Source organism: Hemitrygon akajei, chromosome 15 (genome assembly GCF_048418815.1).
Source record: "Hemitrygon akajei chromosome 15, sHemAka1.3, whole genome shotgun sequence".
NCBI classification, from domain to species: Eukaryota; Metazoa; Chordata; class Chondrichthyes; order Myliobatiformes; family Dasyatidae; genus Hemitrygon; species Hemitrygon akajei.
Window position 1 is genome coordinate 39,152,227 of NC_133138.1, and position 14,802 is coordinate 39,167,028.

Here is a 14,802-nt window from a genome sequence, read left to right on the forward strand (position 1 = left end):
TCAAGGGATATTAGAAACTTGGTTCGAAAAAAGAGGGATGTCTACAATAGATATAGGCAGCATGGAGTAAAGGAATTGCTCGAGGAATATAAAGAATGTAAAAGGAAACTTAAGAAAGAGATTAGAAAAGCTAAAAGAAGTTACGAGTTTGGTTTGGCAAATAAGGTGGAAGTAAATCCGAAAGGCTTCTACAGTTATATTAAAAGCAAGAGGATAGTGAGGGATAAAATTGGTCCCTTAGAAAATCAGGGTGGTCAGCTATGTGTGGAGCCGAGGGAGATGGGAGAGATTTTGAACGATTTCTTCTCTTCGGTATTCACTAAGGAGAAGGATATCGAATGGTGTAAGGTGTGGGAAACAAGTAAGGAAGTTATGGAACCTATGACAATTAAAGAGGTGGAAGTACTGGCGCTTTTAAGAAATTTAAAAGTGGATAAATCTCCGGGTCCTGACCGGATATTCCCCAGGACCTTGAGGGAAGTTTGTGTAGAGATAGCAGGAGCTCTGACGGAGATCTTTCAGATGTCATTAGAAACAGGGATTGTGCCGGAGGATTGGCGTATTGCTCATGTGGTTCCATTGTTTAAAAAGGGTTCTAGAAGTAAGCCTGGCAATTATAGACCTGTCAGTTTGACATCAGTGGTGGGTAAATTAATGGAAAGTATTCTTAGAGATAGTATTTATAATTATCTGGATAGACAGGATCTGATTAGGAGTAGCCAGCATGGATTTGTGCGTGGAAGGTCATGTTTGACAAACCTTATTGAATTTTTTGAAGTAGTTACGAGGAATGTTGACGAGGGTAAGGCAGTGGATGTAGTCTATATGGACTTCAGCAAGGCCTTTGACAAAGTTCCACATGGAAGGTTAGTTAAGAAGGTTCAGTCGTTAGGTATTAGTGCTGGAGTAATAAAATGGATTCAACAGTGGCTAGATGGGAGATGCCAGAGAGTAGTGGTGGATAATTGTTTATCGGGATGGAGGCCGGTGACTAGCGGGGTGCCTCAGGGATCTGTTTTGGGCCCAATGTTGTTTGTAATATACATAAATGATCTGGATGATGGGGTGGTAAATTGGATTAGTAAGTATGCTGATGATACTAAGGTAGGAGGTGTTGTGGATAATGAGGTGGGTTTTCAAAGCTTGCAGGGAGATTTATGCCGGTTAGAAGAATGGGCTGAACGTTGGCAGATGGAGTTTAATGCTGAGAAGTGTGAGGTTCTACATTTTGGCAGGAATAATCCAAATAGAACATACAGGGTAAATGGTAGGGCATTGAGGAATGCAGTGGAACAGAGAGATCTAGGAATAACAGTGCATAGTTCCCTGAAGGTGGAGTCTCATGTAGATAGGGTGGTGAAGAAGGCTTTTGGAACGCTGGCCTTTATAAATCAGAGCATTGAGTACAGAAGTAGGGATGTAATGTTAAAATTGTACAAGGCATTGGTAAGGCCAAATTTGGAATATTGTGTACAGTTCTGGTCACCGAATTATAGGAAAGATATCAATAAATTAGAGAGAGTGCAGAGACGATTTACTAGGATGTTACCAGGGTTTCAGCACTTAAGTTACAGAGAAAGGTTGAACAAGTTAGGTCTCTATTCATTGGAGCGTAGAAGGTTGAGGGGGGATTTGATCGAGGTATTTAAAATGTTGAGAGGGATAGATAGAGTTGACGTGAATAGGCTGTTTCCATTGAGAGTAGGGGAGATTCAAACGAGAGGACATGATTTGAGAGTTAGGGGGCAAAAGTTTAAGGGAAACACGAGGGGGTATTTCTTTACTCAGAGAGTGATAGCTGTGTGGAATGAGCTTCCTGTAGAAGTAGTAGAGGCCAGATCAGTTGTGTCATTTAAGGTAAAATTGGATAGGTATATGGATAGGAAAGGAGTGGAGGGTTATGGGCTGAGTGCGGGTAGGTGGGACTAGGTGAGATTAAGAGTTTCGGCACGGACTAGGAGGGCCGGAATGGCCTGTTTCCGTGCTGTGATTGTTATATGGTTATATATGGTTATATGGTTAGATTATGTTTACATTGAACTGCTGCTGCTAAGTTAACAAATTTCACGTCAATGCCGGTGATAATAAACCTGGTTCTACATACTACATTTTGCATTCTTTACCTTATGGATAATTCTTTCATGCGGAACCTTATCAAACGTCTGCTGGAAATCGAAGTAAATAACATCCATCTGTTCCTCTCTATCCGGTGCACTCGTTATATCCTCAAAGAACTCCTGTATGTTCATCAAACAGGACTTGTCTTTGCTGAATCGATGCTACGTCTGCCTAATGGATCAATTTCCTTCCAGATGCTTCGCTATTCTTCCTTTCATGATAGCTTCAATCATTTTCCCATCCACGGATGTTAGACTAACTGGCCTATAGTTACCTACCTTTTGTGTACGTTATTTTTGAAGAGTGACGTGACACTCACCATCTTCCAATCCGCTGGGACCTGCCTAGATTCCAGACAATTTTGGTAAATTATCACCAAAGCCTCCCTAATAACTTCTGCCATTTCTTTCAGTACACTAGGGTCCATTCCATCGCGACCAGGGGCCGTATCTATCTGTAGGCGCACATGTTTACTCAGCACTACCTCTTTAGCGATAACTATGTATCAAGGCCACACCTCCCATCGCATCCGTAACATCTCTCTACGATATGTTAGACGTGTTCTACACCGTGAAAACCGACTTAAAATTGCTATTGAAAGCCTCGGCTATTTCCTGATTACCCAATTTCAATTCCCCTTTCTAGTCCTCCAAGGGACCTACGTTCCCTTTAGCCACTTTGTTCCGATAATATGTAATTATAAAAAATGTTACCATTCTTTGTTATATTTTATACCAGTTTATTTTCATATTCTATCTTCCTTTTCTTTATTGCTCGTTAAGTGCTACGTTGTTGTTTTTTAAACTTTTCCCAATCTTTAAATTACCACTCTTCTTGGCGACTTTGTATGTCGACCTTTAATTTTGATGCCATCTTTTATTGCTGAAACTCCCCACCCTTACTGTTTTTAACTGGCATATACTTTTGTTGAGATGTTTTTGAAACATCTCTTTGAATGACTTCCACTGTTCCTCACCCGTCCCGGCATATAGCTTATTTACACTCGTCAAATACTCGATCATCCTTGCGTAGTCTCTATTTTTCAGGTATAATATATTGGTTTTAGATCGAACTATTGAACCCTTCATTTGTATGAGAAACTCAATCATACTGTGTTCACTTTCTCCAAGAGGATCCGTAAGTATATGATAAATAATTTTACCTGTCTCATTGCACGGGACCAGATTTAAGGTAGCACGTTTCTTGTTGTCCAGGCTTCATAGGAAGTCCCTGTGTTCTCATTAGGTTACCCTTCGTTTCCGTCTTCCGAGTAAAGGTTAGCAAAATCTCTCTTACCCTAGTCCATTTCTGCTTGGAGCGTTGAACGAGACCGTCGGCCACAAGAACCCCAACCTCGGCCGCCTTTTCCGGGAAAAGTGACTCAAATGAAAGAGTTGCTGTTGCCCAAATCATCTTACCCAACACTCTTCAAGAACGTGATCCGTTCTGTGGGCCACGATCTGTGACAACATCCATGGGAAAACTGCGCACAATGAAGACCTGGTACAGGGCAATTTCGGCCGTTTCCACTGCAAACAGATGCTCGTCAAAGGCATGTATTTCCAGGCCTTCGAATAGCGACCGAAAATTACCATGATGACGGTCTTCCCCTTGGCAACGGAGGACCTGTAACAAATTCCATAGAAATGTGCTTCCATGGTCTGTCCAAACTATAATAAGGGTTCTTTTCCTCAAGTCAATGAGTAATTATTCCAAAACCAACTTAACTGCGAGTAGCTCCCATTCCCGATGTCATGAATTCCCTCGATCGGAGAATGCCGCCCGGAGAAGAAAGAACATTGGCGTAGTTTACTGTCCGAAGCAAACCATTGAGCCAGCACTGCACCCACTCCTATGTCTGTAGAGCCCAGCTCCACGATGAAGAGAAAGAACGGTTTAGGTAAAACAAAGAATGGAGCTAATATGAACGGTTGTATGATCTCTGCAAAAGAAATCTGCGCTTCACACAAAAGGGCCTGTGTATTATTTGATTAGAGCTGAAGGCGGAGCCGACACTGTGCTGATGCTCCTGATGAATGTCCCATAAAAGTTGGCAAATCCCAGGAATCGTTACACTTGTTTCACATTGGGTGGGGTGACCGTAGTCGGGACGCCTGGGTCTAAGAGGGGTCCATCGAGATTTCCAATTGAGTTGATAAAACTCACAAATGAAATGTTGGTTACGTGAATTACGGACTTCCCTAGCTTGGCATAAAGTCAATGGTCTGGAATCCTTGTTAAATTGTCCCTGATATGTGGGATGTGCTTTTCCATGGACTTCGAGTAAATTAGGATATTACCCAAGTAAACGACAGTAATGCAGAAAAAGTCATTTATAAAGGCAGAAAAACGGCTGGAGCAGGAAGGGCATACCCAGGTACCCCTTCGGTGCATTGAATGTGGTTTTCCACTCATCGTCATCCTTTATGTGGACCAGATTGTACGCAATCCGTAAAACTAGCTTAGTGAATATTCTTGCCCCTTGGAGAATCCCGAATGCAGTATTCGTGAGTGGAAAGGGGTAACAACTCTTGGCCGTTATGAGGTTTAACCCTGTATAATCAATTCATTACCGCACACCCCCATCTTTAATTTGCAGAAAGGAGAAGCCTGCGACTGATAGCGAAGTGTGAGGCAGAATGAAATCCATGGTAAGAGCTTTCTTTAAATTATCTTCCATTATGCTTACATACATAGAACATAGAGCACAGAATAGTACAGCACAATACAGGCCCTTCGGCCCACAATGTTGTGCCGACCCTTAAACCCTGCCTCCCATATAACCCCCCAACATATATTCCTCCATATACCTGTCTAGTAGTATCTTAAATTCACTAGAGTATCTGCCTCCACCACTGACTCAGGCAGTACATTCCACGCACCACCCACTCTCTGAGTAAAAGAACCTTCCTCTAATATCCCCCTTGAACTTCCCATTCCTTACCTTAAAACCATGTCCTCTTGTACTGAGCAGTGGTGCCCTGGGGAAGAGGCGCTCTATTTATTCCTCTTAATATCTTGTATACCTCTATCATGTCTCCTCTCATCCTCCTTCTCTGAAAAGCGTAAAGCCCTAGCTCCCTTAATCTCTGATCATAATCCATACTCTCTGAACCAGGCAGCATCCTGGTAAATCTCCTGTGTACCCTCTCCAATGCTTCCACATCCTTCCTATAATGAGGCGACCAGAACTGGACACAGTGCTACAGGTGTGGCCTAACTAGAGTTTGACAGAGCTGCATCATTACGTCGCGACTCTTAAACTCTATCCTTCGACTTATGAAAGCTAACACCCCTTAGGTTTTCTTAACTACCCTATCTACCTGTGAGGCAACTTTCACAGATCTGTGGACATGTCCCCCCAGATCCCTCTGCTCTTCCACACTACCAAGTATCCTGCTATTTACTTTGTATTCTGCCTTGGAGTTTGTCCTTCCAAAGTGTAGCACCTCACACTTCTCCGGATTGAACTCCACCTGCCACTTCTCAGCCCACTTCTGCATCCTATCAATGTCTTTCTGCGGTCTTCGACAATCCTCTACACTATTCACAACACCACCAATTTTTGTATTGTCTGAAAACTTGCCAACCCATCCTTCTACCCCACATCCAGGTCGTTAATAAAAATCAAGAGAAGCACAGGTCTCAGAATCGATCCTTGTGGGACACCACTAGTCACAGACCTTCAATACGAATGTACTCCCTCCACCACGACCCTCTGCTTTCTGCAGGCAAGCCAATTCTGAATCCACCTGGCCAAACCTCCCTGGTTCCCATGCCTTCTGACATTCTGAATAATCCTACTGTGTGGAACCGACCCCGTGGAGGGCAACCACTAAGTAGTATGTCTATAACACATTCCTGGGGTCGGCGAAGTGTAGGAGTCGATGCCTTTCCCTCAGTGAAGACCACTTTCCTGTAAACGACCGCCCTGGGTGTCGTTCCTTCCTCTGAACATCCCTTCAAGGACAACTCCTGAAGCATCTTAGGTGGCAGAGGTGATTCGACAACCTCAGTGTCTCATTAGAAAATTTACTAGACTCCTTCTTTGAATCAGACGCCGAAACAGAATCCAAATCCTTATCCATATCCTCAGGCAATGGCAACGAGGTGTTACGGATGGTCCTTCCGCCTTCCAGAACAGCCTCCAAGTTTCTGCGTTTAGGTGTGTTTCACTTACGCTTCGCTGCAAGAATTCCAGACGGCTTGGCCACGTCCTTGGTCTGTGGAGGTATAGAACAACAAGGCTTTCATATTCCAACCTCTCCCTTGGACCAAGTTCTGGAACTCGGTAGCGTAGTCGGTTGCTGATCGACTGCCCTGATGCACCATCATCAGACTGTCCGGGGCTTTGTTTGCTCCCGCTGGATGATGAAGTACCTTTCTCAGGGCGGACATGAATTCTTCCCAATCTGTGCAAATCTCTGACCTTCGTTCACAATGTTTAGTGTCCCAAGCAAGGAGTCTCCCGGTCAGAAGAGAGACCATGAAATCCACTTTTCTGCGCTCCGAAGGGAACGGGGAAGACTGTTGTTAAAAACCAATGCACATTGAGTGAGGAAGACGCTGCAAGAGCCCGAATCTCTCCGGTGATGGTAGCTGTATTTGCACCACAGAGTGACCGACAGCCTTACCGGAGCAACCGTGGCTTCTTCGTTGAACCCAAATGCTGGAGTATCCGAGACAAGCGTCGAGACACGAATGGAGACTGAAACTAGAACAGTACAAAGCAAGACACCAGGCGATATTTCAACTGAGTTCACGACTGAGCACTGGTCCTCCGTTAGGACGCTCCTTTAATACTGAAATCCAGACGCCAAAACTTGGCAGCCAATCAACGGGACGATCAGTTATCCATACTTCGGAGAGATGGAGGGTCGGAATTCCGGAAGGAAGCGCGGTTGTGTGCGGATCGTAACGCATAGGAAATGTCTGTACTGCGGATTGCCATAGAGTGTACTTCAGATGCTATTGAATTGATTTGTCTTTGCAACGAACAATCGAGTTAGAGTCATGGACTGACACAACATCGAAAACATGAAATATATTCCACACAACCACCGGTACGTATCGTTTGAATTTACTTAGGCAGTACTTGACCTGTCGTCATCTACGAACAAATGAATTAATTTGCTTCATTAGCACTGTTTACATGTTTTCAATATTTCTGCTTCCACGGCCCTCTCAGAAAATATATTCCATATATACCGGTATATAAAGTACTTGACCCGATATGCTCTAAATTAATAACCTAGGACCCCAAATTGGTGTCCTCAAATTCTACTAAGTATCAACTAATGGAAAAAAAAACGTTTCCTGCAGTTCTCATATTTTTTTTTAACATTCAATCATATCCTGTTGTGGACCTCGTATCATATATTGGCACGTTCAGGTAAGATCAGGAGGATTCTTGAACTGGAGAATATTTCGGATCCAGCTCGGCATATATAGATATATATTAGTTGTTGATCGACTGAAGATTTCATTTCAGGTTTATTTATTGAGAGAACTTCTGCCGAAATGCCATTGATTTGTGGCTTCAGCATAACATTCCAACTAGATGCTCTTCGCACTATAGAAGTCCTGGCGACAGCTTGCCGACATGGGGATCTTGCTGCATTGTATAGCGGAATTGAAGCTCCGCCGAGGCTTCAAATGTTTGATACCCATTTCAAAAGTAATGGATCGCAGTCTTCTCTCAATCTTTAAGTCGTTGCAGCATTCGTCAATTTTGGAAGCATATTGGTCGGATCTATACGACTTTGAAACAATGAATTATCAAAACTGAAGAGAGCAGTGATAAAAGCAGTTTAGTACATCAGTATATTCATCCGCTGGGGCGACACAGTTTCACAGCACCGGAGACATGGGTTCAGTCCTGACTCACAGTTATTTCCGAGTGGAGGTTGTCTGCACTCGTTGTCTCTACTCGCTGCCTCTCGGGGCCCTTGTTTAAAGTGGATTAATTGGACAGTGGACATTTTCCTAGTCTGATAATAGTTATGGAGTATGCAGGAAGTTGACGGGAAGCGTGAATTTTTCTTTTAAAATTGAAATGATTTAGAGTCAGCACAAATGAGACGTGTATAGTCTTCTTGGTGGCAATGAGTCTAATGTTCTCTAATTTTCCTTCTGCTGCCTCTTCCTATGCCTCCATGACTTTGAATGCTCCGCTCAGGAAGATCTAGAAATACTACTAAGTAATGAACATTTGTACTTGTGCATATGATGACAGGTGCAAGAGTAATTACTGTAATATGTTTAGTCCCCTTGGCTAGCACGGAATTAATCAGCGTCAGATATTACTTGTAAAAGAAAATAAACGCAAGATTACGGAAGATAAATAACACAGAATGCACTTTAATTATTACAAAGAGATCGACAGCAACACTTTTATACAATAAAACCACATACACACACAGACTCCACAGGCAAGATGTGCCCCGAACAACAGACACACAATGCTAGTGGAAATCAACAGGTCAGACAACATCGAGGGAAATGAATTAGCAATCGACCTTTAGAGATAAGGCCCTTCAAAAGGACCACGAGACACATCGGCATCCAAAAGTATCTTTAACTAAAGTACCAACTTTGCTACGATAAATATAAACCTGAGTAAGCAAAGGAATGCCAGAAAGAGTGGAATTGAATTGAATTGAACTGTCTTTATTTCTTATAGCCTTCATATACACGAGGAGTAAAAATCTTTACGTTACATCTCCTTCTAAATGTGCAATGTGCAACATAAAGTAATTTACAATGAATTGAATGTACAACAGGGCAGTCAATATAACATAGAAGTACAATTGTATCAACATAAATTAATCAGTCTGATTGCCTGGCGGAAGAAGTTGTCCTGGCGTTTGTGCTGCGGTATCATGTTACGGAAGGTAACAGCTAGAACGGTTAGTGGTTGGGATGGCTCGGTTTCCCCATGATCCTTCGGGCCCTTTTTTCACACCTGTCTTTGTAAATGTCCTGAATTTTGGGAAGTCACAATTACAGATACGCTGAGCTGTACTTATCACTCTCTTGCAGAATCCTGCGATTAAGAGAGGTAAAATTCCGACACAAGGCAGTGATGCAGCCAGTCAGGATTCTCTCAATTGTGCCCTTGCAGAAAGTTTTTAGTGCAACCCTCAGGCTCGCCCAGCTCGTCTTCGTCTCGGGAAACAGCCTTCGGCCCTGTGTGGATTCTGTGTAATGTACACCCAGTTACCAACAATATCAGACAGTACGGCTATAGAAAGGGAGGACGCAGCAGAGGGAGTGTCCGCTGAGTCGATGTGGGTGGAAGTCAGAAATAGGAAAGGATCAATCACTGTGCTAGGAGTAGTCTATAAGCCCCCAAATAGCCCTCGGGACATCGAGGAACAAATAAGAAGGCAGATTTTAGAATGGTGCAGGAAATACAGGGTTGTAGTTATGGGTGATTTCAGCTTCCCTCATATTGACTGGCACGTCCTTACTGCAAAAGGGATAGATGGGCTGAATTTGTCAGGTGTGTTCAAGAAGGATTCCTGACACAATATTTGGACCGGCCGACGAGAGGAGAGGTCGTACTGGATCTAGTTCCGGGTATTGAGCCTGGTCAGGTGGCAAACCTCTTGGTGGGGGAGCATCTTGGTGAGAGTGACCTCAACTCCCTTAGCTTCAGCATAGCTATGGAAAGGGATAAAAACAGACAAAATGGGAAAGTGCTTACCTGGGGAAGGGCAAACTGTGAAGGGATGACGCAGGAACTAGCTAGAGTAAATTGGAAACAGATATTCAAGGGTGAAAGCACAGAAGTAATGTGGAGGATGTTTAGGGACCACTTGAACTGGGTTCAGGATAGGTTTGTCCCACTGAGACAAGGATAAAATGGTAGAAAAAGTGAACTGTGGCTGACGAAACATGTGATGAAGCTCGTCAAGAGGAAGAAGGAAGCATATGTTAGATATAAGAAGCAGGAAGCAGGGGGGCAAATGAGAAATATACGGTAGCCAGGAAGGAGCTTAAGAAAGGATTTAGGAGAGATCGAAGAGGGCATGAGAAGGCCATGGCATGTCGGATTAAGGAAAACCCCAAGGCGTTCTGTGCGTATGTGAAGAACAGAAGGATGGCAAGAATGAAGGTAGGACCGCTAAAGGATAAAGAAGACAACATGTGCCTCGAGGCGGAGGAGTTTGGGGAGGTCCTAAATAGACAATAAACAATAAGTGCAGGAGTAGGCTGTTCGGACCTTCGAGCGAGAACAGCCATTCACTGTGATCATGGCTGATCATCCACAATCAGTACGTCGTTTTTGCTTTCTCCACATATCAATTGACTCTGCTATCTTTAAATGCTCTATGTAACGCTTTCTTGAAAGCATCCAGAGAATAGTCTCTATTGTCTTCTGAGGTAGAGCATTCCACAGATCCACAACTCTCTGGGTGAAAAAGTTTTTCCTCAACTTCGTTTTAAATAGCCTACCCCTTATTCTTAAACTGTGTCCTCTGTTTCTGGACTCCCCCAATATCGGGAACATGTTTCCTGCCTCTAGCTTGTCCAATCCCTTAAAAATCTTATATGTTTCAATCAGATCCCCTCTCATCCTTCTAAATTACAGTGTATACACGCCTAGTCGCTCCAATTTTTCAACATATGACAGTCCCGCAATCCGGGGACTTAACCTCGTGAACTTACGCTGCACTCCCTCATTAGCAAGAATGTCCTTCCTCAAATTTGGAGACTAAAACTGAACACAATACTCCAGGTGTTGTCTCACCAGGGCCCTGTGCAACTGCAGAAAGACCTCTTTGCTCCTATGCTCAACTCCTCTTGTTATGAAGGCCAACATACAATTAGCTTCCTTCACTGTCTGCTGTACCTGCATGCTTACTTTCAGTGACTGATGAACAAGAACACCCAGATCTCGTTGTACTTCCCCTTTCCCTAACTTGACACTATTCAGATAGTAATCTGCCTTCCTGTTCTTGCCATCAAAGTGGATAACCTCACATATATCCACATTAAACTGCATCTGCCATGCATCTGCCCACTCATTCAACAGGTCCAAGTCACCCTGCATTCTCATAACATCCTCCTCACATTTCACACTGCATTCCGGCAGCTGATTTGTCTTCAGAGCAGTCAGGCTACATTAAACTTATGGTATGGCGTCATCAGAAGCCTCCAAATGATCCACGGCTCGATTCTGCCTCTCTGTTTCCTCTGCTTTCACGGTGATGGCTAACTGACATATGGCCTTCACCTCAGGGGCAGGAACACTTTCCCACTCCTCGTCTATGTCCAGTCTCTCATGCACCCGTCGGGACAAAGCATTCGCATCAAAGTTCCAGCTCCCCGGCTAGTACTTCAGGCTGAAATCATAGGCGGACAACGCTGCCAATCACCGATGGCCTGTGGCATCCAGTTTTGCCGAGCTCTGGATATAAGTAAACGAGTTCTTGTACGCTCTCACCTCAAACTTGGCAACGGAGAGATAGTTACTCAGCTTATCCAACACCGCCCATTTCAACACCAGGAATTCCAACTTGTGCGTGGATAGTTTCTCTTGGAGGGCGACAAACACCGTGCTGACAAACGCCATCGGCCTCAACCCGGTGTTCTGATCCTGATACAGGACGCCACCTAAACCCTTTCAGCTGGCATCTGTTTGTAGTACGTAACGGCAATCGGGAGTCCGCAAATGCCAGCACGGGCGCCTGGATCAGCAACTCCTTCAGCGACTGAAAAGCTTCCTCACATTTTACATCCCACCTCGGTCCAAAGGGCTCCGACGGGTTTAGGTATCCTCCATCCTCCTATCCATTTCCCCCTGCCTTTCTTCCGTAGGGGATGGTAAACATATAGAAGCTGATTCAAGGGGTGACTCACTTTGGCGTTGCCCTTCACGAATCTCCGACAATAACCACAGAATCCAGAGCGCTCACAGTCTGGGGCCTTGGCCAAGCAGTCACGGTTTATATCTTACTCCATTCCGTGAGATTATGTGCCCGACATAGCTAACAGACGTTTTGCAGAACTGGCACTTATTAAGTTATAACCCTTCAGATTTCAGGCGGCCGAGCACCTTCAGTAGCCTTGCCTCATGTTCTTCCAAGGTGGAACCAAATACTATGAGATCATCCAAATATACCAACACCTCAAGCAAGTTCATATTCCCCACCGTCTTCTCCATGACCCGCTGGAAGGTTGCAGCCGCTCCCGATATACCAGGGGGCATACTTTCGAACTGGAAGAATCCCAGAGGACATATAAATGCCGCCTTCTCTTTGTCGGCCTCACTCATCGGGATCAGATAATATCCACTCCTGAAATCCAGCACACCAAATCACTTTGCACCACTCAGACAGGCCAGTGCGTCTTCGACGCTCAGGACCGTATACTGGCCAGGGACGGAGCGCCTGTTCAGAGTCCTATAGTCCACACAACTGCGTACCTTCCCGTTCTTCTCTAATGCATCTAGGTACTCAGCAAGGGGAGCAGTGGATTGCTTAACTGTCACGGCTCTTACTACATCAGCCGCCAACCCCTTCAAACTTTCAACCAATCTCATCGTCTTTCGTCATCAGAACACTGCCACTTATCTAACAACTGAGAGGTCTGCCTCACACACGTGTCTTACTCCTATTCCCCCTTAGGGGTGGGCGGTATTCCAGACAATATTCTTAACTTCCGGCGGGGATCCTCTGCCCGTGCTATGGGCCACTTATTCGCCAGAGGTAAGGGCTGATGCAAACTCAGAACACTCACTCTTCACTGGGGGACGGGGACTAATTAAACTTTCCAAATCCGACCACACTTTCCCCTCACTCCTCAGACACGATATAACCCTATCTCTGAAATCTCCGTACCCAACTGTCGGCAACTCAGCTTGTGACTCAGCCTACTGGGCTCCTTTTTCCTCCTCACCTAGGGCACCGATAGACGCTGGCAGTCCCACCGCCGTTATGTCAGCGCTGGTCTGAACTAAAACAAGGTCTGAGCCCACCATTGTATCAAACCTTCGCGCCCCGATTTCACCTTTGCCAACAGCTTTAACCATACTCAAAAACGTAATCAACAATTCATCCGGGGTACTAATATTCTCCCCACTCAGCACGCACGCATTAATTACCGCAACCCCAAGGAGGCAAACCACTTTTCTACCCCAAGCAGCATCCACACCAACATAGATTTTAACCGGGCAATCAAACGACATCCAACGGAATCAATCCAGGACGTAGCCCCCACAATGGTAACCGGCAGGCTCACCCAGCTCGTGTTCGTCTAGGGAAACAGCCTTTGGCCCCGACAAACTCAGTAATCATGTTTTTGTGGATGCTGTGTAATGTACCCCGAGCTGCAAACCCTCAACGTAAAGTATCAGACAGTACGCCAAATGCAATTAAATGATTTAACTTTATGAAACTTAATGGGAATATCGGGTTAGTTAACAGTTCGTAGCCTTCCATTTATCCATCATTCATGTGCTTATCCAACAGTTTCTTAAAAGTCCATAATACAGCAGACTCTAATACCACAACTGGCAGGTCTTTCCACACACCCACCGCTCTGTATAAAACGCATTTAAATTATGCTCCCACTTAGCCATTTGACGATAGAAAAAAAAAAAGCCTCTGGCTGTCTAGTTGATCCATGCATTTTGCACTCCTTTATCAAGTCACTCTCCTTCCAACCAAAGAGAAAAGCCCCAGCTCGCTAAACCTATGCTCGGAAGATATTCTCTCTAACCCAGGCATCCTCCTGACAAGTGTCCTCTGCACCGTCTTTGAAGCTTCCACGTCATTTCTATAGTGAGCCGACCAGAACTAAATATAATACACCAAGTGTAGTCTAAACAGAGTTTTATGGAAATGCAACATTATCTGACGGCTTTTTAAAAACAATTTGACATCAGTGGTGGGTAAATTAATGGAAAGTATTCTTAGAGATAGTATTTATAATTATCTGGATAGACAGGATCTGATTAGGAGTAGCCAGCATGGATTTGTGCGTGGAAGGTCATGTTTGACAAACCTTATTGAATTTTTTGAAGTAGTTACGAGGAATGTTGACGAGGGTAAGGCAGTGGATGTAGTCTATATGGACTTCAGCAAGGCCTTTGACAAAGTTCCACATGGAAGGTTAGTTAAGAAGGTTCAGTCGTTAGGTATTAGTGCTGGAGTAATAAAATGGATTCAACAGTGGCTAGATGGGAGATGCCAGAGAGTAGTGGTGGATAATTGTTTATCGGGATGGAGGCCGGTGACTAGCGGGGTGCCTCAGGGATCTGTTTTGGGCCCAATGTTGTTTGTAATATACATAAATGATCTGGATGATGGGGTGGTAAATTGGATTAGTAAGTATGCTGATGATACTAAGGTAGGAGGTGTTGTGGATAATGAGGTGGGTTTTCAAAGCTTGCAGGGAGATTTATGCCGGTTAGAAGAATGGGCTGAACGTTGGCAGATGGAGTTTAATGCTGAGAAGTGTGAGGTTCTACATTTTGGCAGGAATAATCCAAATAGAACATACAGGGTAAATGGTAGGGCATTGAGGAATGCAGTGGAACAGAGAGATCTAGGAATAACAGTGCATAGTTCCCTGAAGGTGGAGTCTCATGTTGATAGGGTGGTGAAGAAGGCTTTTGGAACGCTGGCCTTTATAAATCAGAGCATTGAGTACAGAAGTTGGGATGTAATGTTAAAA

General features: G+C 44.4%; 1 protein-coding gene across 1 annotated transcript in view; it reads right to left on the bottom strand.

Annotated features, from left to right (window-relative positions):
* The window catches only part of LOC140739554 (uncharacterized), a 43,794-nt gene that overhangs the window by 16,205 nt on the left and 12,787 nt on the right, over positions 1-14,802 (bottom strand). Inside the window, exons 2-6 of the mRNA XM_073067949.1 lie at positions 13,002-13,146; positions 12,197-12,422; positions 11,570-11,722; positions 6,299-6,341; positions 3,842-4,060 (exon numbers count right to left, since the gene is read on the bottom strand). Coding sequence (XP_072924050.1) covers positions 3,842-4,060; positions 6,299-6,341; positions 11,570-11,722; positions 12,197-12,422; positions 13,002-13,146 — 786 coding nt within the window. The remainder of the gene's footprint in view (positions 1-3,841; positions 4,061-6,298; positions 6,342-11,569; positions 11,723-12,196; positions 12,423-13,001; positions 13,147-14,802) is intronic.